The sequence below is a fragment of the Sinocyclocheilus grahami genome, unplaced genomic scaffold (genome assembly GCF_001515645.1).
Source record: "Sinocyclocheilus grahami isolate Dianchi unplaced genomic scaffold, SAMN03320097.WGS_v1.1 scaffold887.1, whole genome shotgun sequence".
Lineage (NCBI taxonomy): Eukaryota > Metazoa > Chordata > Actinopteri > Cypriniformes > Cyprinidae > Sinocyclocheilus > Sinocyclocheilus grahami.
In genome coordinates, this window is record NW_015506066.1 from 476,635 (window position 1) to 502,005 (window position 25,371).

Consider the following 25,371-nt stretch of genomic DNA (forward strand, 5'->3'; position numbering starts at 1 on the left):
ATAAAATATTAATGTTTAGAACAGTGCAAATACAAACACCATTAGAAACTTATAGTTCAGCATCACACACCATGATATGGGTTAAAATGAGAGCCCATTTCTCTCCAAAACGGTGCCAGTTTTAGCGTTTTGCAATAAAGAAATAAAAATAACTAAACTTGATCATTTATGTTACAATTTTAACATAAATGCACATTGTTCTAGAAGGATGGCAAATTCATGCCATACCTTTTACACATTTACTCGAATTGTTATGCTGATAATACAATTTGTAAGGATAAATGCATTAAATAGCGAGGTATTTCTGGATAAACTTTTTCAAAGGAAAATACACACACACACACACACGCATGTCTCTTTGCTGAGCCGCAGCGGTCTCCGTGAATCAGCAGCATCCACAACTGAACGGAACAAAAAGTGTTGAACTTGAAAATTGTTGAAAATCGTGCACTTGCTAAATGAAGGCGGATTGTATAAAATGGAATAAAAAAAACGTTTATTAACGAGTTGCAGTTTTATTACATCACGCGTTGGCACAGATGCAGTATATTAACGCAACGGATCGTCAATAAGGTGCAGATTGGTCTTCAATTTGTTTTTCCAACACGCTTTTTCACAGCGCGCATCGGAGAGAGAGACGAGGCAGTGCAGATCGCGCGTCTTATCCACCTTTTTCTTGTCGTAAAAATGGGCGCGGCCATTTGGAAAATATATGGGTATGGCTTCCGGTTTCATCTGCGTCCACTCCGTCCAGCTATTTTTAGCTGAGCAAAACAGTTCGTTTTGCTGCTTGATATTGAAAGTTGGTGTGTTACACTTTATAAGTTGCGAAATTAAAATGAAAATGTATAACATAAATTGATTTGATATGTGTAACATGTCCAAGCAGAAATTGTAGCATAATGATCATTTAAATGCTATTTGTCCTAAATGCATTTAGACTAACAGTTAGAACACTTAGGATTGCATTTTCATATTGACGCCGTGGGATATTTGTAGCAAAATTCAGTTTGAAAATGCATTCCGAGCTGACCACGCCCACCCTCCATCAATCATTGCTTCAAGGCAGGGATTGGCAGAAGCGTGTTACGTTTGGATCGTTTGAAACATGGCGGCTAGAGACCAGGGCAGCGTTCAGCCCCGACAAAAACGGTACAAAACTTTTTAAACGGAAACGGTGGTGCGTTGAACACTCTGTTCTGATGACACAAGAGTTGCAACTATGGCAGCTGAGAAGGCCATTCTTTGTGTTCTTTTTGAAGAATTTGCGGAGCCTGATGAAATCGGTATAAATATGTGTTTAATACTGCAAAATACGCTCGATGTTACAGTCACTGCCCTTGCCCTCCAGAATAAAAGAGAACATCCCAATCAAATGAGATTTGTGGAAACTGTGGTTCCTAATTATTGTGATCCAACATTTGCCTCACATTTCAGGATGAAAAGACAAACATTTCAGGTGAAGGATAATCCACTTCTTACCTCCAAGACTGTGTTATGATCTATATGACCTTATTATTTTTATTGAGTATTAGGCTTATCATTATTGCTGATCACTGTTGTTGTGCTAGGATATTGTAATATTTACCATTATATAATCAGAGGGGTATAGAAAAGTTTATGAAAGTGTCACTCCATAATACAATAGCAAAATATATAAATATGTATAGTATTTTATGTTACATTAATCAGTATTTAGCACTTACTAAGGAAAGGATATGGACCAGAAGACATTGAAATTAATAAATGATATTTAGACAGACTTAAAGAAGTTCCAGATCTATACTTGTGCCCTTATTATTTCAGTTATTTTGCCTTTAATGTAAATAAACATGTGCAAACAATATACTTGCTCTTGTGAATTTATTTGGATGTTAATTACATTGATGCGAGCTGTCTCTTTAATACCGCGTGGTTTACATACATGCTGCTGCTGATTGGGCTGACATGTTTAACACACCCACCAAACAAGAGAAAACGCATCTCAAACCCCGTTGCACACCGTTTCCAGGAAACATGTCGTTCAAACCGGAAACCGTAGCAAAACGGTGCACACCGGTTTGAGCTTGAACTTGCCCCTGATAAGATCGTTGAATTCACTGGCAGATGAAGTGGAGCGTGAACAGAGAAATATATGAAGCGTATTCCATGCCAAAATCAAACGTTCGAACGTCTATCCGAACATCTTGAGCTTTGAGCGTCTTACACTGCGGGTGACCCACGTGACGCCAGCGTCTTGAAATTAGCTGGTGTTTAAACATTTAAGGAGCCAAGCTGCTGTGTAAAGACTATAAATGGACATTACAAGCATTACAATAATGATATTTTATACCTAAAATAATACTCAACCATTTCCTGCATCCTGCTGTACTTCCCTGAATAAGTATTTAAAGGTGTTGTAGGCTAATAAGTCGTTCTGAGTAATAAATTGAAAAAGCTCCCACCTGTATATGACTAAACAAAATAACATGTAGTTTACTTGAGGTGTCTATTAGAAACATTAATTTAAATTAATTAATTATGCAAAAATTGTGTGAAATTATTTAAGACTTCCCGATTTTTTGAACGGAAGTCCTGAATGACTGTTATTAAAGGTCCTTTAATGAATTTGAATGATTTTCAATGCCCCGCAGAAACCCTGCCTTTGTTGGAAATGTAAATCAGTTATTTGAATTATGTTTGATTATGTTCTAACACTTTTCAGTAACAATATTTCATACTAATATCTCCTGCTTTTCCAAATTAACCGGCAAAGCATGCCCGGTTTGTAAATAATAACCTCTGCTGCTTTAACTTTAATAATATACTGCATATAACTTTTTAAATCAGTCATTGCAAAAATCCAATTTTGAGTATTTTGAAGGACACAACTGAAGTAAAAGAGCTTACATTAAGGTAAGAAAAACACAAACGTGTTACAACGTGTCTTCACTCGTAAACAACACGTTGAGAACACGATCGGTTACTTGCACTTCCACCGGTCGCCATTGGAACGCGTTAACAACAGGTAAGCACGTGTAGGAACGTGTTACATATGATTTTTTGCAAATGATCAATCATTTTGTTCTGGCTCATTGTTTGTATGTGGAAGACACGAAAATCAACGAACCTTAGATACAAAGTTTAGTCTGTTCAAAGAATTTACAGATTTAGCTGATTAAGCCTAAATGATAATAATAATTTAGTAATTTTAAGATTCAGTAAGTATTGGTATTTCTTTTTAGTCTTTGAAAATAAAAGATCATATTTTTTCCATTTTTATTAGTTATGTGTTATTGTTATTTGTTTGATATTATGTATTTATTTTAATGCATGTTTTTAATGTTTTTAAAAAACTTAAGTGAGGAACATTGAAAGACCAATTTGTCCTCCTAAAAAGGCAATAAAATGGCATGGATCGCGGAAGCGGGGGCTGGTTTACTTTATGGGTTACTTTGAGGTCTGGTAAAACTTTGACACACAAACATAGATCTACATATGCACGATTACTCATTAAAAGATTAGTATTTCTAAAGTAAGTATTGGGGTTACAGTTCATGGTCCAGATATAAACACTGATGTTTCAGCAGCCGTGATCAAAATGAATAAATGACCTTTAATAACAGTCATTCAGGAGAATTCAGCAGAACCTCAAGTAAATTACATGTTATTTTGTTTATTCATGATATGCAGGTGGGATCTTTTTTAATTTATCACTCAGAACGACTTAGCCGAATTGCCTACAATGATTTTCTTTAATTGCTTATTTAAATACAGCAAGCGGGGCCTGCAGGATTTCTTCCGAGGGGACGCACAGTTTTTTTTTTTTGGGAGGACCAAATGATCAGTGAGAGCAGAACGAATGTGTCATGTTTTAAACTCAACAAAATTGTAATATACATCTATCAAGAGCATGCTCACAGATAAAAACAACAGAGAACAAAACAGCGTTGGATGAAGTGGACTAGAGCCCTGCACGGGCCTCAAATATAGGCCCTATAGCCCAGCCTTGTCAGACAGCTCATCAGAATTCTCGGCCCGAGCCCATCTTTTTTTCCTCTTCTCCCAAAACAGCTTATACTACTGTTGCGGCTATTCAAATAGTTCAGTTTTGTGTATAATGGAAAAGTGATTATATTCTGTTTAATTTAGTTAATTTAGAAAAACGTTTGGAGCATTTTTTGTTCGTTAAATATACGTTTTTGTTTTTTTTAAGTAACGACCAAGCGGCCAGCGGCAGACAGTGAGGTGATCAGAGCCTATGTTTGATCAATTTAGCCTTCTCAAATCATCACGACTTGCCTAAAATAAAATCTATAGAAATAAAACAGTTCAAGCATATCACAAATGTTAATTTAAACATTTAACCTACAGATAAATGTGCGCTGTTAGATGCATATCCAATGGTTTGTGTGGAGAGTGGAAGGCAGCTGAAGCACGCTTTGCAGGACATGGAGGCGCCAGTGCGATCACTTGCATTTTTTTCTAACAGTGGAAACAACCTAAATACGCCGTCATTTTTTCTCATAAAGGTAACAATAATACATCATTCGGAACTGTAAAGGGTCTACTTTTATTTTGTGTGCTCACAATATCAACAAAAATTTGTGCTTTTATAAAATAAATAGGAAAACAGGGGATGCGCATTTTGCACATATATCTTGAACAGGAGTGCTGAATGATGAACTGAAACTCAGCTAATTGCCTCACAGACATGATAAATATATATATATATATAGAGAGAGAGAGAGAGAGAGAGAGAGAGAGAGAAAGCTTTAAATTACTATTATTAAAATATTATTAAAATTTAAATTATTTCTTCAAGATAAATATAAAAAATTGGATTATAGTCAAATACATTATTTAGCAACCAATAATGGGTTGTATTCATTAAAATCACTTTAATACTATGTGTAAATGCATAAAATAAGCCTTATAATATATTCAATATATACTTTTTTAATTGAATATATACTTTTTCAGTGAATTTTAGATCCACTATACTGACTTTGATATGTCACTATTTTAATGATTTTATAACAAGGATGTGACATCCTTGTGTAAACTGAATGTTTTATGCAAATTATTCTGCAAGTGATGTTTGCTTTAAATTATATCTTAGTTATGAAGTCTCTCTGCTGAAGTCAGAATAGCATTCTTCTAGCAAAGAGCAAGTAGGGGGGGCTAACCCTTACCAAAAAAAAGGCTGCTAATGGCCTCTTCCTGTCCAAATTTCTTGGATGCAGACAGTGTCAGTGTCGGGTATAGATAAGGACTTCTGAAATCACAAGACTCTGACACTTTCTTTCTTAAAGAACCCTCAGGTCATTATAAGGATTTTATTGTATTTTATTTTATTTTTTTACTGAATCATAAACGTATTTTCAAACTTTTCATACCAAAATTGTACATTATAAGACCTGGTCATGGACAAACAGTACAATGCATAATAATGCACCGTGACACATTTTCAAGTGTTTTAGTGCATTCTACTATTTTTTTTTAATACTTGTCAACATACAACTTATTCAGTGTGCAGTCATTTCATGATGCATTGTATACAGAGAGAAAGCCTTACAGTACTTCTGTAATTCTGTAGATAGCCCATTTACTTGCCCCACAACTATGAAGTACCAGGCAAAGTTATTTATTGCAGCACTGTCGTACTGTGGCAACACCTGGCTTATGTTTTAGCCTTCTTCATTTGAAAGTCATTTTTTAGAAAAATGTCTAAATGCATCATGTAAATATTTGACCAGTTCTTTAATCATCTAAGAAGTACATTGCTTTATATAATCATCCCTGTTCAAAGGTGTCCATGTCTGCACTGTCTGCAAATATTTGCCCTTTCATAAAGCATGTATTTCTTTATTGCTAAAAGGTGTGATCAAACAAGTGAGCATATGGTAAACATAACATTTCATAAGAGCATGAATTATGGAACACGCATTGTTACCTGAAAATCCTTGCTCTACATTAAGTTAACACTGCTACCATTTTAAAGTAAATGACAATACAATTACAAGAACAATCTTTAGATTGTTATCTGAGACCACAAAAAGTTTTACAACTACTTGAGATCATTCTTACCTCTTTTGGTTGTTTTTGCTGGAAGCTTCAGTCAGGATCCTGTTAGAGTCCAGTTACGACTGTGTTTTTCTGCTCACTAATGGTTGATGTGGGTCAAGCACACTGTGAACCCTCAGTGAAAAACTGAGCATGTTTCCTTCCTTTCCGCTGTTTAAAATACTGATTAGTCAGGGCCAAACTCCACCCTCAGGAACACTCCCCTCTCTCGGTGGAGAAAAAACAAATACCTTGCAGCCAAGTGAAGGAATAGCGCTCTCCTTATTGAAAAAATATGCACAGAAACCCAAAGCATATACAGTAGCACACTGCAGTAATTAAAAACTGAATTCATATTAACCATATTTTTTAAGTCAGCAAAGACTGAATTTTGTGTATGTTACTTTAAATGGGGTTATTAGGGGAAAAAACTGACTGCCAGTTCTCTCTCTCTCTCTCTCTCTCTCTCTCTCTCTCTCTCACTCCAGTGCATTCACAATTGGTGGCTGACATTTCAGACTGTGGTAGACCAATGTATCAAGCTCATGTTCAAACTTATTATGAAAACCTATTCTCATTAATGATTTTATCATTACATTTCGTTAGTATTCTCTCAAGTTTGTGCACAGTTTCTGTTAGTCATTTCCAATGATGTAATATATATTGCATGTGGTGTCTTATCTCTATTGTCACAGAAGGCATGGTCATTGAATGGGATCCTGCTCGACCTGCAGCTTTGGGGTTTCTGGTGGAAATGTCCTTGAATAAGACAAGTATCACACATAAAGGCAATATTACAGAACTTGACAGTATTACTATATCGTATACTGCTTATTCAATGCACCAATGTAAAGAACAGATTTAAGTAGAATAGATTTAAAACCACTCCCATTCAAAAGTTCTGGTAGGTAAGATTTGAAAAAAGTTTTTTTTTTTTTTTTAAATAAGTCTCAAAAGCTTACAAAGGCTGCATTTGTTTTGTCAAAAATCCAGTAAAAAATAGTAATATTGTGAACTATTATTACAATTTAAAATAACTGTTTTCTATTTTAATATATTTTAGAATGTAATTCATTCCTGTGATTGCAAAGCTGTAACTCCAGCCTTCTGTTTCTGTTTCCTCCCACATGTTTCACAATACATGTTGCAGTAATAGATGATGAATTCATATCTTAGCTTGACCTTTTATTGTGACACATTTCTTTTAGCCTTTAATGTGCAAAATATTTGCATATTGAAGACAGGATCATATTGCACCTTTGACAGAACGGGCAAAGCTGAAATCCTTGAGGGTGAACGCTGGGCATGTTTGCCAAACCCACACCGCCCCTCCTCTTGTCACTTTCTCTTGTTGAAGCCGTTACAGGCAATATGTTGTAGCTGTTCCAGAGTTTTCAAGTATTTTAAATTCCTCATCTTTCAGTGAAGACGGCTTGGTATGTCGGCTTGCCCAAACTGCTGCAGACAAGGTAACTGAAGACCGCATTGTATTGCATACTAGGTCTTATCTCTGATTCTGGGTGGGGACAATTTCAGTGGCCATAAAATGAGATCCTGTTCTACCTGCCGCTTGGTTTTTGGATAAACATACTTCAAAGAAAACAAAGATTACAGGTTAAGATAGACAGACCATTAATAATGTCACACATTAGTGGAAATTTGTTCAGACTAGTTAGGTTGCTGAAAAAATGTAATCATAATTTTTTGGTTTCTGATAAATACTTTTATCTCAGCAATTTCTGCACAGATCTGTGAGGCATTTATGGGAATTAGTAACAGAAATCATTCTACATTGTTGCAATTCATGCTGAACTAGTCTAAACCCTCAGGGAAAATCAGATCTTGTAATTATTTTAATGTGCATGTACGGAAATGATTTTGTAATTATTTTCATGGAGCCGCACAGGCAGAGCTTTGCCAAAGTGAAAGGTGAGGTTGTGTTTTATGCATGGTTGCGGTTTGAAAGACTTGTAGAACTATAGATTCAAGTGTTAATACCAGTTTCGCTGTGTGCCAATCTTGGTTTTTGGATAAACATACTTCAAAGAAAACAAAGATTACAGGTTAAGATGGACAGACCATTAATAATGTCACACATTAGTGGAAATTTGTTCAGACTAGTTAGGTTGCTGAAAAAATGTAATCATAATTTTTTGGTTTCTGATAAATACTTTTATCTCAGCAATTTCTGCACAGATCTGTGAGGCATTTATGGGAATTAGTAACAGAAATCATTCTACATTGTTGCAATTCATGCTGAACTAGTCTAAACCCTCAGGGAAAATCAGATCTTGTAATTATTTTAATGTGCATGTACGGAAATGATTTTGTAATTATTTTCATGGAGCCGCACAGGCAGAGCTTTGCCAAAGTGAAAGGTGAGGTTGTGTTTTATGCATGGTTGCGGTTTGAAAGACTTGTAGAACTATAGATTCAAGTGTTAATACCAGTTTCGCTGTGTGCCAATTCCTTTTGTTAGAGATGTTCCCAATCACCGCATACATGCTCAAAGAGTTCCAGAATTCTTGAGTACTTAAGATGTCTCATTTCTCTTTCTGATTACTCAGTCCATCCCACATTTATAATGCAGATGCAGTCAAGAGGAACTGACAGAACAACTCTGTAAGACTTGGCCAAAAGGTGTGGCAGTTTTACAGTCTGAAGTAGTAGTTTTCATTCCTTGGAAGAAAAAAATCCTTGATAAGATTTAGGCCTCATTTGTCATTTTCCACCAAAATAGGGTGTGAATTTTTTTTTTTAAACAAATGTTCACTGAGGTTCTTAATGTTGCATGGGCCGTTTTATATATAGCATACTGTTGCATTATTTTGATATATATCTATATAGCATTTAAAAAGACAAAATGCATTATGTAACATTAAAAATAATTAAAAGTTTAATGAAAAAAAAAAAAAAGTTGAAAAAATTCCATAAGGGGTAGATTAATCCTTAAGCAGAGGAAATGATAATGGGTATTCATAAACATATTCATAAATTATTCTACAATCAACAACAGATTATCAAAATTATGGGATTTTAATTATATTTAGTTGATATTAAAACTTCTGAGGTGAGCCAAGCAATAGTCACTATTTATAATTATTTTAATAATAAATATAATTGTTTTGGATAATAAATTCATGAAAGTAAATGCTTCATAGGGTTGCTACATATTCTAAAGAGTTTCAGTCATATCTTCCCTGGAAAACTCTTGAACAGTCGACAGTTGAAAAGTTGACTAAGTTGATAACTGAAAACTGATGTTTTTATTATTAATGTTGTTGCATTGAGTTTCCTGATTACCAAAGCCTTCAGAATACAAACAGTTGAATTGCAGTGCAAGTGTTTTTTGAATGTGCTACGTCTCTTGTCTAATTTGTTTAATTACAAGTTTTAATTCTAAAGTGGCGTTTAGTGTACTGTTAAAAGGAAGGGTGAAGTAATTTAAAAATAAAATCGCGTAACTTTACTCACTCAACCATATCACATAAATAACCAGGGCTGCATTTCCCAAAAGCATCGAAGGTCTAATGCCTTCACGTTCTGTCGGAAATTTGATAATTCTCACTTCTGAAGTTGTGATTACGAGCTCATCGCATTAAAGTTTCGAAATGGTAGGGCGTTCATGTGCAATGTTTACCTAGGAAACTCGTATTTACGATAATTCCGAGAGCACGTGAAGGCAGCATTAGAAACGTTAGTGTGTGTGGTTTTGGTGGGATTATGATTAGGATATAGTGTTCCCAAAATAAGCCCCTTAAAAAGAAATACAGTGGCAAAATTGAACCAGCAGAAGTAATATCAGAGCCATTTCCCCTTGCAAAACTTTGAATACAACTCCGAATGAGAAAGAAATGCATACAGGTTGAAGTTGTTCTTTAACTCATAGAAGTTTGTGATTTTTGTTTAAATTTAAGTGATTTGTTTGTATCTTTTACTTATATACAGCTGTCCAGTCACAGTGGGACCCTAAATGTTGTCCAAATCCTGTGGTAACAAGCCTGAACGTAGTTAAAGCATGCAAAACATTTTGGGGAACCATGCCAAATGAGGGGCAACAGCAGTTGGTAAGTTCATTTTAGGGATTTTTATCTTTACAAAATACTGTTCATCAGCCTGAGCATTTATGTATCTTTATCTGAATGTTAGCTAAACAATGCTTTGGATGTCGAAAAGTGCAAAGACGAGCCATTGGCAACTGATTATAACACAACGCTAAAACGATCAGACCTGTGCTGTCTGGGACTGGAAAAAGACATTGAGGGAACGGTACACAGTTCAAAAACATTATATTTGAATATAGCAATTAATGGTGGATGTTGTTTATATTGATTTTCTGTTTTATTTTAACGCAGGTTCTCAACTGTTGCCTGAAAGTGGTAGAGACTATATCAAAATCACAGGTGAAATAGTCTATATTTTGTGCTCAAATTACTTAAGGGATTCACCCAAAATGAACATTCTGTCATCATTTACTCACTCTCTACAGCTGTCTGTGGAGCCTAGATATTCATCATTATGGATGGTAAATACTCACCCTCAAATTGTTCCAAACCAGTATGAGTTTGTCTTTATCTTTTGTGTTTGGAGTTCACACAAAAGATGAAGACAATGACTGGTAATCAAACAGTTGCTGGTCCCCATTGTATTGGGTGGGGGGATACTATAGAAGTATATACAGGTACAGTTATAGACCAAAATTTAAATTTTTGGGTGAACTATCCTTTTAAGCAGCTCCTTGGCTGAAATATACTTTTGTAGATGTGCTTACAGTGGTCAGAATGTTAATACTCTCAGCTGTTGTTGTATTTAGTATTTAAAATTATCAATTTTGCCTTCGGTTAGATTAAAGTATGTTCAATTGTCCATACAAATGTGAATGTTTTTTCGGCCAATTCATATCAAATTGCAACATGGCCAAACAGGACACTTGAAGAGCACCTTCTACACCTGCCTGTATGTATTATAGTCCGTTCTGTTTAATATGAAACCCACCAAATTTTGGTGATGACCAATATTATTTGTTTTCAAGCTGAATGAAAAGATCGACTGGTTTATCTTCCCAACATGGATACCAGGACATTGGCTGGTTTGTAAGTAATTCTGAATCTGTTGTTTATCTGGGATAACTTATGTCTGCATAATTTTTAGATACTTTTTGATCTGCAAACTGCTGTCGTCTTCTTCTTTCTGTGTATATATTGTGATATATCAACAGATTATGAACCCAGGAGAGCATGACATTTTTTTCCTTGATCCTCTGCACGGCCGAACATTCAGTCAGGAAGAATACATGCTCATCTACAGGTTTTATAGTGCACTGTTCGGAGTTCAGAGATTGTGGTTGTTCTTAACCACATTTAGTTAAAATTGTGGTCGTTCCTAACCACATTTTAATAAAACTGTGGCTGTTATTAACCACATGTAGGTTTATCAGCTAATGACTTGTTCATCTGACTTTATTTTTAGTAGGCTTATTTAAATGGTTTTGGAGTTAGGATCAAATTATTTTTACAGATCACTTTTATTTATTTTTTTTGTAAACTGTCAATGAAAATGGTCATATAATACTCATGGGAAGTTCAGGTTCTGCCCCACATTTCAGGTCTCTTGTATTGTATTGTTTTGTTTTGTTTGTTGCAGTTCAGTAACTGTTTTTTAAGTTATGTTCTTTGTTTTGTCTTCGTCATCACAGAAACATTGCACAAATCTTGTCTCCTGGGCCTTGGCATGAATACTGTCAACGATATTACGGTACCAATATTCATTAAAATGAATAACTGTAAAAGCACTGGAAATTGTTTTACTTTTTCAAGGTAGTTTGACTCTGTGCATGGCAACATCAACAGGGCCTTCCACAACAACATCTCAGCAACAGCTGTGGTGTCTTTGTCCTGTTGGGAAGTTTATAAAGCTGATGTGTTGCTTACTAGATGTTTATCCAGTATATGTATCTTAGCAAATGTATTTGTAATGTTTACCATTTCAGTATTCACTGAGCTTTGTGACAGCAGGGGCCTTTGATTTTACATAGGTAAGTGAAATATGCAATGGCAAACCCCCATATTATTAAAAGGTAATTTATTTATTTTTATTTTAGCCTGACATGCCTTGCATCAGGAGGTGGTGGTGTCTGCTGCTTTTGGAGAATTTCCCCTCGAGGTTTGTTTTCTTTTTCTTTTTTTCACGATCACATTATACCAACCATTGAAGCTTCAATGATCAAAGACTTGGCTTTTCCTTTGAGTTTGAGAGAACGTTTTATTTACATAATTTAAAAAGAATTGCATTACACATACCTGTCCTGTACTACTTTTCATTGCAGGTCTGATTAAGAAAGACGGGCAACAAAAAGACAAATGAGGCATACTGAAAAGAATGTATGAGACATTTAATAAGACTCTTACCATATATAGACTGACTTGTATTCTCTGCTATCCTTTTAGGCACAAAGCATGACTGCTGAGTTGCAACTTTTGGATGTAAGATGTCTTTTTTTCTTTTGTGCTGGAATACTGTAATATTCCATTCAAGCAGATAGATTAATCCTTTTATAAATACTTTCCAGCTACCCATGGAGGTATTGGAGATGATACTGCTTGAAGCAGTGCTACAGGATGGAGATGCTGCCTACATGAATCTGTCTCTTACTTGCAGTTGCTTTAGTGCAGTTGTAAACAAGGCCCTGTTCAGACAGTAGGAACACTATGCATGGCTTGACAGGGTGTGTTAAGGTTTAAATGTGTGCAATGAAGTATGCATAAGGCCTCATGAGTATAAGGTTGGCTTTAAGTAATCTTGCTTTTTCTAAAGCACTGTCATGGCTAACAATCTTAGATGTGCATATGAAAGAGTTCTGTTTTGTGTGTGTTTTTGGTTACAGGTGTTGTGAACTGGGGAAAATGGAGTGAATTGGCTGAATTGCGGGTGCCTTTTGAAATAAAAGCGTGTGAAATATGTAAAACTGTGTTCAAATCCTGCTCAGGTTTTTACGGTAATGGGAAGCGTGGTTGCCTGAGAGGATTCTACGACAGCATAGAGGACCCAGACTGCCGTTTCGTGTGCCAGTAAATTGTACAAAGAAGGAAGGTTTAATGATTAAAGGAGATTAGGTATTAAAGGAAGAAAGTGTGTAAAGGATGTTAATGTGTAACCAGAGATTTATATGTACAAAAAGATGTTATATACAGATGTACAAATTTCACCTTTCGTTATCAGAAGTAAACTGTTTCATACCTAAATAAATAACAAAAAAATAATAGTCTTGGCATGTTATTCATATACAGACAATGCTGGTATTTTTACCATAAGCTTTTCGTTATCAAGTAAATCCATAATTTATTAATTTGGTAACAATATGGTTCATTAGTTAACATGAACTAATAACGAACTGCACTTATACAGCATTTATTAATGTTAATCTCAACATTTACTAATACATTATTAATCTTGTTAACATTAATGCTCCATGAACTAACATCAATAAACAACTGTATTTTCATTAACGTTAACGAAGATTAGTAAATACAGTATCAAATGTATTGCTCCGGGTTAGTTCATGTTAGTTAATACATTAATTTTAATGACATCTTAAGACTTGACACTCTTGCTGAGAATATTCAACTTTTATTTAAATGTTAATAATTAATACATGTAACAGTAAAGCATATACTGAAATAAAAATAAAAAAACGACTTAAGTTCTAAATGATCAATACACATGAATAGAAATAACTTAAAACTTAAGCTGTAAATAAACTATATTCGTTGACTGCGATTGCAATGTGACAAGTCAAAATCAGTAATTGGATTCTTGCTTGGAAATGTACATAATGAAACATTTTCCAAAAATTTGCAATGTATTGTTTAATACTATATATTTTTACCAGGTATAAGTAATTAACGGGTTCAGTTTTGTTTTATATAATTATGTATTACTACCATATATTGTTTCAGCCGCATTTCCTGTTTACTGCAGCGTCGACGTCATTACTTTGGCACTAACCAATGAGAAGCGTTGTGGGCGGGGCGACACGTGCAGCCCCGCCCCAGGTGCAGCCCCACCTCGATCTGCAGGCTGCAGCCGGGTGTACTTGAACAGAGCAGCCACTACCCTTACAAAAATTAACCATGGTTTTACTACAAATAAAAACAAAATACAAAATGCTTACTATAGTTAAACCATGGTAACCACAAAGGGGAGACACTGCAGGCAAAAACACTATTTTTTCATGCACCTGTCAATTTTGGGCTTTTTGGCTTTCCATAAAGTGTTCATAAGGACTAGTGGAAAGAAAACTTCCAAAAGACACTAAGTGTTTCTTTTATATCACTTTTATAGCACTATCTTTTTGTGTCAATAGATTTCAATTACAATACATATTTTTAAAGGCCATTTTCTCAAAATTAGTTTTTTTTTCATACACTGAGCCATAAACCTCTACTTTAGTAGCACTTACACACACACTGAACTTTACATTATTATTCCTGTCTATATTCTGAAGGTTTTTACAGAGGGATTTGTTCATATGTAATTTGCTTGATTATATACAACATTTTATTCCCCCAAAAAGTGTGAAAATACTTAGTTTTCTGGCTGTTCAAAGATTTTTCAGAATTATGGAGTGAGAAAAAGAGATACCCAAAATTCCCTCTGTAAAAACGTTTGACTCTAATACGTCAAAAAAAAATGAAAAGAATTTTGAAACTGACTTCATCCAGTGTTCAGATTTTTGTACTAGAAATGTATGGGAATTAGAGCATATTTCATTAAATAATGCCTCATTTGCATATTTAAACATAACATTTTAGAAAACTTGTAATACAATTTTTTTTTGCTATTATCAATGTAATCAATCAACTGGGTAAGTAAGGTGATAACTATTGGTTAATATTTTTTACCCTATTTACCTGCAGTGTCTCTCCTTAACCATAGTTTTGCTACACTAACCAGTTTAACCATGGTATTTGTGGAAGCAAATTAGTTAATGTGTGGAAAACCTTATGAAACCTGAATAGCAGCAATGGCAGGATTAATTCCCTTTGTTTTGAAATGAAATCTTCTAGCACATCTGGGTGTGGAGTTCAGGTGTCCACATTCTTTAGATCATTTTAATGTAGCGTTCAAGATGTTATCAGTTATAGAGAAAACTACGTAATTCAGTTTCAGTAAAGATGGAGAAAAGGATGGGAGGTGAAGCTGTTTGGGGTGTGCAAATAATTGCTAATAGTTAGTTGTGATGAGGTTTTTATATCATTTTACATTGTGGTTTTACAACCAAACCTGTTAATCGCAGACTCTGATATCTGCAATGCAAGCAAAACTTTGACAGTGAGAAGGGAGTTTTGGTAAGTGTTCGGGTGGAGATAGAGCTAGAAGACTGCTTTAAATATTTAAGGCAAAGCTCAGAAATAATATCTGTATTGAACTGCATTATTAAATAATTAAAACACACACCAAACGTGTAAACAATCATTAATGCATGTTTTGATGACAAAGTGAGGTTTTACCTGTTTCTTTTGGCTCAGTCAGGTATATTGGTTTCTTGATTTTATATGCAAATATGGTTTAAAAGAAAATTACTAGCATTTCTTTATAATTCTTGTGATTAAGGGCATTGTGTGTGTGTGCGTGTGTGAATAGCTTGAGGGGGTTTGTAACCAATCTAGTACAAAACCTGTCACATAGCATGACAAACACTTTCTCTTCCCTAAGGCAAATGTCTCCAAGTTAATGGATTTAAAACATTACATAAATTATGTATAGATTTATTTAAACTCTTAAGTTAGGAAATGTAATGCTACTTCATTTGGTTTTAATGCTGAGGGTTGACATTAATGCCATTCTGCTGTGTATTTTCACTGTTTCAGTGATACTTCATTGTTTTTCCTAAGAATGTGACTAACTACCAAGGAGTTGACAAAAGGGTAAACTGACACTGTACAGCAGATATTTAATATTTATTTACAATAGGATATTAACATTTCATCTCGTAAATACCATACTCAAGTCATGCATTCAATATCAGAACAGTTTCAAATATACCTTTTAAGTGCCTCAAAAAGCTTACTTTAAAAAAGTAAATATACTCTGTTTTGCGGAGTATAACTGCTCATATTGCATCATTTTAATCATGTTAGTATGAGAAGCAGAAGATAGGAAAATATAACAAATTAAAATAAAATGATTTACAGTACAGTGAAAAAACATCGGATTGGAGAGACTGAAGCAGATTTTCTTTTTTTGTGCCTTTGAAATTCAGTCTACGTTTCCAATTTTATGACTACAGTTTTAGTTATGGCATGATTTGTTAAATTACAGAGACCTTGATCTTGTAAACATCTACATTCAGTTCAAAGATCAATGTTAAATTACTTGTAATGCTTGTCAGTAGGCCTACATCACTGCACCAACACACAAGGCTGTATTGCAAATGATATACAAAGTGAATATACTATGATTTACACACCAGTGTTTCTAGTACTACACTAAAACACTTAAGATTTAGTGTTCAAATTGACCAGTAAGAGTGAATATCAGTTGACCAGTCTGATTTCTTCTATAGACCATTAGCGTTTTTAATTCTAATAAACCAAATAAATCTAACAATTAATAAGCAAAGCTGAAAATGGAGCATAAATAAAGGTAGTGGAACATGTCTGTTGGTTGAAAGATCACACTGACTGTGATTCGTTTGAAAGGAGCAATCCATTCCATACGCTCTAAACACACAGGTGGAGTTCAAGTGGCAGTGAAAGATAGGGAGCTATTTAGTGATTGAAAACAAAGCAAATTATCATAACAAATGGAGACTTGATTTTAAAAAGGTAGTCTGGGCATATTCAAGATATCTTTTGATATTAAGAGGCTTTCATTTGATAACTACACAGTGCATGAGTTTTTCAAAAAAATTAATAAAAATGTTTGAATTGACATTATTGGCCAGGCTATTTAAACAGAGAAGGGAGTGTCCCATATGCTACTTTTATGCAACAATAAACAATGAAAATCCTACATTGTTACGTTCTATATAATCCGCAATTAGACAATTATTGTCTTTAGGCATTAAGTCTAATGAGGGTGCACATTACATTTACAAGAAAATTAATGCAGATGCCACACAAGGTCAAGGCGGAAGTGAGGTCCCCGTTGAATCAGATGAAGGACCAGAGGCAAATTATGGTTGGGATGTGAGCCACTTATTCCTTTTAAAGATGTTTCATTGTCATCTTTAGAGTGATTTGTGGCAAATTCTGCAAGAATCTTTATCTAGTAAGACTGCATAGTTCAGTTTATAGTTTTATAGTTTCCAAATAATGAGAAGAGAATGGATTTCTAAAGAACAACGTCCATGGCAGTGCTGCCAAGACGTGTCATTTTTGTTTATTGACATGCTCCCAATCATAAGTGTCCAAATGGACTTTATTCCGCTCTGCAGATTGTAACAGCTCCGCCTTGTTTTTTTTTATTACATTTTTTTTTTACCATGCTGGCTTAAAATGTTCCTTGTTAAAATACAACCAAATGTGTACAGATACCCTAGGGATCTTTACATAAACACACAAAAATATGTAACAAATAACTTGTACATCTCATTTGTAGCATTACCATGTCCTCTCCAAGAAATCTAAACATTCTTAAAACTTCAATATTATTCATGTGCCAGTTTACAAGGTAATACAAAAAGAGAGGCTATAAGTATTTAACACTACTAATAAATGAAAAGACTGAATACAAAAAATGAAAATGATTTGCCATGAATGTTGTGCAGAATAAACTGTTTATGATATAATTTTATACTGTCATGTCAAAATGAAAAGGACACATCTGTATATTTAACTAAATATATAAAAATAAAATAAAATATTAAAGCCAGTCCTTTATAGCATTATTATTCCCATCATTAAAAAAGCCCATTAGCAATATCATGCAGAGCAGGATAAATGTCCTTTTGTGTACATAAATTAAGCAACTAAAGAGGGCTGAGTTTGTGATAATGTGAACATTCTCTTTTCATCATAGCAACAGTTCCTGCCTGATGCTAAAGCTAAAAGGGCTTGCTTTAGCTCATCCATCTGAAGTCCACCATGTGCCCCTGAATCATAACGACGGCCATAGCTAGTGGGGCTGTAAGATGAGGAAAAACCCATGGAGAAACCTGAGCCTGTAGCATCAAAACTTCCCCTTCTAGAGCCTGATCTTGAACCAGTTCTGGATCCAGACCTAGACCCTGAAGTTGATCCAGAGCCACTGATGCTGTATGGGCTGTAAAGGCCTTTACTTGACTGAGAGGATGCCTCTAGCAACCTCAGGCCAGATCCTTCCTCGATCATGCTTCTGTCCATGGCATCCTTGTATGAGATCTTGAGTTTTGTTTTGGGGCAGGTGAGATATTTTGAATATCCACTGACATCTCTCAGTTTCTGTGCAGTGCGTGCATCCAGAGTGCCCTTCTTGACAGCATCATCCAATGATACTCTTCCTGAAACATCCGGTTCAATTAAACCACCTGTTAGGTACTGGACTTCAAGGAACCGTTGGCCAGCTTCATAGTAGAGCCAACCCTTCTTTAAGGCTTGAGCGGCAGACATTTTTGTTTTGGTTCTTGGATCTTCAAATCCCTGAAAAGCTTTCTGAGCTAGGTTGATACGATCAACCATGATCTTGTCCACCAGCCCTTTGTTCATTGCATCAGCAACAGGGAATTTCTCTCCAGTGTTTGGGTCAATAATTCCTCCTGTGCAGGCTTGTGCTTCAAGTAGTCTTTGACCAGTGATGTTGTCAACTAGATTCCGATGCATAGCCTCCGTAATTGACACCTTTTCCAAAGTATCTGTATCTAAGATTCCAGCTACTGGTCCAGTTTCCTCGGCTGGATCAGTCCAGGTTGTAGCTGGCGTCTTTATGGATGGAATTGGACTCATGGGATAGGATGAGTTGGATCCAAAGGAAGATGATCGAGATCTGAAGCCACTCATATTACCAGAGAGCATGTCTGCAAATTCAGTGATGGAAAGGGTACCAGCACGGTACTGGTCTAAAGCAGACTGGTCTATGAGGCCCTTGGAGATTGCATCATCAATGTCATACTGCCGTCCAGACCTTCTGTCAATGATCATAGACTTAACAACACCATCTGATGATGAGGTGGTAATTTCTTCCCATTCACACTCCTGCTCTGCAAGCTCAATGTATGTTTGATGGTCAATGAGTCCTTTGCGGTATGCCTCATACACAGACATTTCTTTTCCCGTTTCTGGATCTACGATGACAACTCTACGTTTGCGGACTGAAGACTTAGAGGATGTCTTTCTTTCCCGTTTCTTTTCTTTTAGCAGTAAAAGAGAAAGTCCAGTTTCAGGGTCTGTTATGCAGCGCTCCATGAGCTGGAGATAGGTCAAATTCTCCTCTGTGTTTGGATCGAAGAACCCCTTTGTGTCATCAGAGGGATCTGTGAGAATACTATTCATCTCCTCATCAAAGAGACCCCGTTTGTAGGCCATTTCAACAGGCAGGCGATGGCTCTCTTCAGGATCAATGATTCCACCGGTGGCTATTTGAGCCTCAAGCAGACGGATACCATGGTCTTTTAGAATAAGACCTTTCTTCATAGCCTGGAACAGGGAGATCACCTTGCCAGAGTATGGATCTTTGTAGCCGGTCACAGCTCGTTCAGCAGAGAGGAGCTTATCTTTAAATTCTGGTCCCACGACTCCCATTTTTACAGCTTCATGGACATTCATTTTGAGATTTTTGATTGGATCAATCACATACCCAGTAGCTGCTTGAGCCTCCAGAAGTTCAAAGGCAGTTCCTGGTCTGATCATGTTTTTTTTCATGGCTTGGTAGACTGACAGTCGATCTTTGGTAGCCTCTACATAGACACCTGCAATAGAGCTGATGCCTTCAAGATATTTCTTCAGGTCTTTACTAAGGTCCTCTACAGAAATGGTACCCTCCATGAGTGCTGTGTAGGTTTTCTGATCAATAATTTGAGAGCGCAACAACTCATCTGGGGTGATCTGCTTTCTAAGGCCCTTAAATAGAAGTCTCTTGTCTGCCAGAGACAACAATCGTAAGCCACTCTCTTTGTCAACTTTGCATCTTTTAAGAAGTAGTGCATAGGACAGCTTTTCTTCTGTCGTAGGATCAGTAAACTGTTTGACATCTCCACTTGGATCAGATATCCTGTCACTGGTTTCTTTGTTTATGTAACCACGTTGCATGGCGACATCAATTGGGAGGTGGAAATAGTACTCTGGATCCATGAGGCCACCTGTTGCTACCTGGGCCTCCAAAAGCTTCAAGGCATAATCCTCAAGCACGAGGTCCTTTTTCATGGCTTGGAATAATGAAATTACTTTACCGCTATAGGGATCCTTGTAACCTGTGACTGCTCTTTCAGCAGACAAGAGTTTGTCATGGATCTCTGGGCCAACGAGACCCTTCCGGACGGCCTCATCAACTGTCAACAATTCATCTTTCACAGGGTCAGTGATGAATCCTGTGGCTGCTTGTGCCTCCAAGAGATCTATGCCAATGTCAGGTTTTACGAGACCTCTCTTCATGGCTTGGTAGATACTAACCTTAGCATAGTTATCTGAGAGTATTCCAGCAATGCTGCCTGTTCCAAAAAGATACTGCTTCACACTTGGCATCTCCATAACCTCCCGGATCGTTTTCTTGCCTTGTTTGAGCAGGTTGTAAGTTTCGAGGTCTATAATGCGAGCTCTGTAAAGTTCATCAATAGTAACCCGCCGTCTGATGACATCACACGACATACTCTGCTCAATCTTGATGATCTCTCTTTGTTCAATAATTTCAATTATAATAATGACCATTCTCTCTTTTGAGATTTTGCCTGAGCGGTACTGTTCAAGAAGACTTTGTTTTTCTTCTTCTGGAAGCAAATCTGATTTCATGACTTCCCATAATGTCACTTGTTTCCCTGCAAAACTCTCATGTGGTATGTCAATTTGAGTGCTAGCTAAGTCCATTTGTGCTTGCTCCTCAGTGTAAACATAGGATTTCTCAGCTTTCTCTGGAGTCTGGGCTTTAGAAAGTGGTAACAAGACAATTCCAAATTCCGGATCGGTCATGCACCTCTCTTTCAATTGTTTGTATGTGACATTCTCATCTTTGTTAGGGTCAGTGAAACCTTTGATGTCATCTGTGGGGTCTTTAAAAGATTTGGATAATTGCTTGCTGAAGTAACCACGATGAATGGCTACATCACTGGGAAGTCGATGGCTATTTACTGGATCAATTATTCCTCCAGTAGACTCCTGAGCCTCTAGAAGAGGTATGGCATGTTCTCTTAGAACAAGCTGTTTTTGCATTGCTTGAAGAAGAGAGATCTTATTACCAGTGTATGGATCTTTGTAACCAGTAACAGCTTTCTCTGCAGATAGCAGTTTCTCATGAAGCTCTGGACCGACAACGCCAGCCTTAACAGCATCATCCACTGTAAATTTCTCATTCCTGATGGGATCAACTATGTAGCCAGTAGCTGCTTGGGCTTCTAGCAGGGACAGACCTGTGTTTGATGTCAGTAGTTTCTGCTTCATGGCTAGGTAAATGCTGAGTTTTTCCTTGTTTTTTTCTAAAAATACCCCAGCAATACAATCAGAACCTTGCAGGTAGCGTTTGATGGAGTCACTAACTTCTGCAGGTTTATTTTTGCCTTGTTGGATTTTTTCATAGGTATCCTTGTCAATGATTTTAGATTCAAGCAAAGAACTGGCTGGTACAGAACCTCTGAAACCTTCAAAGTTGTGCTGTCCCTTCTTTTCTTTTTCATCCACTGTAGCAATCACAATCTTGATCAGTTTTTCAATAGTGATTTTTCCTGATGTATACTGCCGAATAAATTCAATCCTTTGTTCTTCTGTGAAATATTCAGAGTTGATAATCTCCCAAATGGTGATTTTTCTTCCTTTAAAAAGTCCACTGTGTAACTCAACCGTAGCATGGCTTAAGGTCTCTTTAATTTGTGTGTCAGAAACTGTTTCCATTTCCTTTGACTTGATTGCTTTTTCTGATAGTGGCAGCAATGGAAGACCAGTCTGCTTATCAGTGATGCATCTTTTAAGCAGTTCAGCATAAGTGACATTTTCTTGTGTGTTAGGGTCAACAAATACTGTATTGGAGTCTGATGGGCTGCTTAAGTTTTGGTTCATCTCCTCATTTAGGTAACCACGTTTATATGCAATTTCTGGAGTGATGCGATAACTTTTCTCAGGGTCAATAATTCCTCCAGTTGCAAGTTGAGCTTCCAGCAGACGGACACCTTGGTTTTTCTTAATGAGATCTTTTTGCATTGCCTCAAACAGGGATGCAGTTTTTCCAGTATACGGATCTTTGTATCCACAAACAGCTCTTTCTGCAGACAACAATTTCTCATGCAGCTCTGGGCCAACAACACCACTTTTGACTGCTTCATCAACTGTGAGCTTTTGGTTTTTCACTGGATCAATTATGAAGCCTGTTCCAGCTTGGGCCTCCAGAAGGTTTAGTGCAGGCTCTGTTCCAAGTAAGTCCTTCTTCATGGCTTCGTAGAAAGACATCTTTTCAGAAGTTGACTCAATCTGCACTCCAGCAATACTGTGTGTCCCCTTTAGGGCTTTCTTGATGGGTTCAAGCTCAGACACCTCTTTAAGTGTAGCTTTTCCATTGTGCAATTTGTTGAATAAATCTTTATTAATAACTTTTGCATCCAGAAGTTCAGACGCTGGCACTGATGATCTCAAACCATCAAATGCAGGTTCCTTCTTGTTCTCCTTGTCCTCTACAACAGTTATTACAATTCTAATGATTTTTTCAACTGTAATTTTGCCTGTCTTGTATTGACGGATAAGATCTTTTCTCTGATCTTCAGTGAAGTACTCAGAGTTTATGACCTCCCAGATTGTGACAGTCTTTCCTTTGAATCTTCCAAATGGAACTGTTAAGTTAGCCTTACTAAATACATCTTTAGTTTCCTCATCTGTATAAATTCTTTCAATTTGGGCTGCTTGTTCTGTGACTGGTAGTAATGGAATGCCTGTCTCAGGATCTGGTTTGCATCGCTCCAGCAACTCACCATAAGTGAGGCTATCCTGAGTGCTGGGGTCACTGAATGCTTTTTTGTCAGCAGGAGGGCTAGAAAGAATTTTGCTTAGGTCTTCATCGAGTTGACCTTGTGTGCATGCCATTTGGACAGGTACACGGTGGCTATTGACAGGATCAATTATCCCACCTGTTGAATATTGAGAATCAAGAAGTTTAGTGGCCTGGTCCTCTGCAATTAAACCTTTTTTCATTGCTTCAAATAGTGATATTGTATCTCCAGTGAATGGATCTTTGAATCCTGTGGCAGCCCGTTCGGCAGATAACAACTTGGTGTGCAACTCAGGTCCAATCAAGGTATCCTTTACAGCTTCGCTGACAGAGAGCCTTCTGTTCTTAATGGGGTCAATTATGTAACCAGATGCAGCTTGGGCTTCGAGAAGCATCAAAGCTGTGCTTTGTGGAATCTTCTTGTCCTTCATAGCTTGATAGATACTCATTTTCTGGTTGGGTTCAACTACTACACCGCCAATGCTGTCTTTACCTTTTAGGCACATCTTGACCTTGTCATTCTTAGAAAGCTCTTGCACAGTTGTTTTGCCTTTCTTAAGCTTGTCAAATTCTTTTTTGCTAAGCACACCAATCTCATGAAGTCTGCTTGCAGGCACCCTCTCTCTAATTCCATCAAATGCCAGGGGTACATCTTTTTTCACACCATCCAATTCTGTAGAGCCATTTAGGACCTTCTTTGTTGTTTCTACCATGGTCATTTGAACTAACTCTTCTTCAGGGACCTTGTCAGTTTGAATTTCAATCTCCTTGGTGTGGGATGGCTTCTGTGAACTCTGAAGCTGCTGGAGTTTTTCTCGCAAGTTCTTGTTTTCCTCTGCCAAAAGTTTCTCTTGTTCAATTCTTTTCTTTTCAAGTTCTAGCATTTCTTTTTGTTTGGTGTGCATCTCTTCCTCAGCATCCTTTTGCTTTTTGATAGCAGCATCCATGGCAGCCTGCAGTTTCTTTTTCTCCTCCTCCATTTGCTGCTTCTGAAGCTCCTGTTCATTTTTGAGTGCTTCAGCCTTCTTCACTTCATCTTCAAATAACTTCTCCAACTTCTTTTTCTCTGCCTCAATAGCTTTCTCTTTCTTCAGCAGTGTCTCTTTTTCTGCTAAGAAAGTTTGCTGGAGGATAGTCTTTTCCTGCTGTAACTGTTCTTGTTGTACATTGGCCATCTGTGATAAAAAGGTATAAAACAATAATTATTTCAATGCATGACACAGCAATCACCGTACAAGGAAAAATATAACTGCACAAATCAAATCCAAAATTCTATAATATGTATAGATAATTTTACGTTTTGAGATGCAGTTATATTTTTCTTATATAATTAGACCATACCTTGCACCTGTCAATGTACCTTTGAATTAATCTCTCTTGTATGCTGTGGTGTCATATTTATATAGTGTGATGTGTTCATGTGATTCTATGGTTACAGTGATTTCCATTGAAAAGAAAATTAAGTAAACACACATCTTAAAGGTATGGTTTACCTAAACATTAAAAATCAGTCATCATTTACTCATTTGTCACAAACTTACTTGCTTCTGTAGAACACAAAATATCTTGAAGAATGTTTCAGTTGTTTTTTTCCATAAAGTCAATGGGTTGTAAAATAACATTGGACCCACTGACTTACACTGTATAGAAAAAATACTGATACATTCTTTTAAATATCTTTGTTTGAGTTCCACAGAAGAAAGTCATACAGGTTTGGAATGTGAGAAAATTATGAAAGATTTTTTTTAGGTGAACTATACATTTAGGATAATTGTCTTTTCAATGGAAATCACTGTAACCACAGAGTCCAATTAATACAGTACCATATATAAATGACAACTTCACTGCATACTACAATAGAGATTAATCAAAAGGTACACTAATATCTAACGTAATAGCTGAACTACAATTAGTTCATTTAATAAATAAATTATAGAAATTTTAGAAAATTACAACACATTATAGTGTCCAAGTTACAGACATTATATTAATAAAAAAATAAATAGTGATACCAATACCTTGAGGTGAACTATACATTTAGGATAATTGTCTTTTCAATGGAAATCACTGTAACCACAGAATCCAATTAATACAGTACCATATATAAATGACAACTTCACTGCATACTACAATAGAGATTAATCAAAAGGTACACTAATATCTAACGTAATAGCTGAACTACAATTAGTTCATTTAATAAATAAATTATAGAAATTTTAGAAAATTACA

The 25,371-nt window shown here is 36.2% G+C and overlaps 1 protein-coding gene across 1 annotated transcript in view; it reads right to left on the reverse strand.

Moving 5' to 3' along the window:
• Positions 1 to 17,874: 17,874 nt before the first annotated feature.
• The window catches only part of LOC107563701 (plectin-like), a 100,408-nt gene continuing 92,911 nt past the window's right edge, over positions 17,875 to 25,371 (reverse strand). The window contains exon 37 of the mRNA XM_016248650.1: positions 17,875 to 24,317. Coding sequence (XP_016104136.1) covers positions 18,009 to 24,317 — 6,309 coding nt within the window. The 3' untranslated portion in view covers positions 17,875 to 18,008. The remainder of the gene's footprint in view (positions 24,318 to 25,371) is intronic.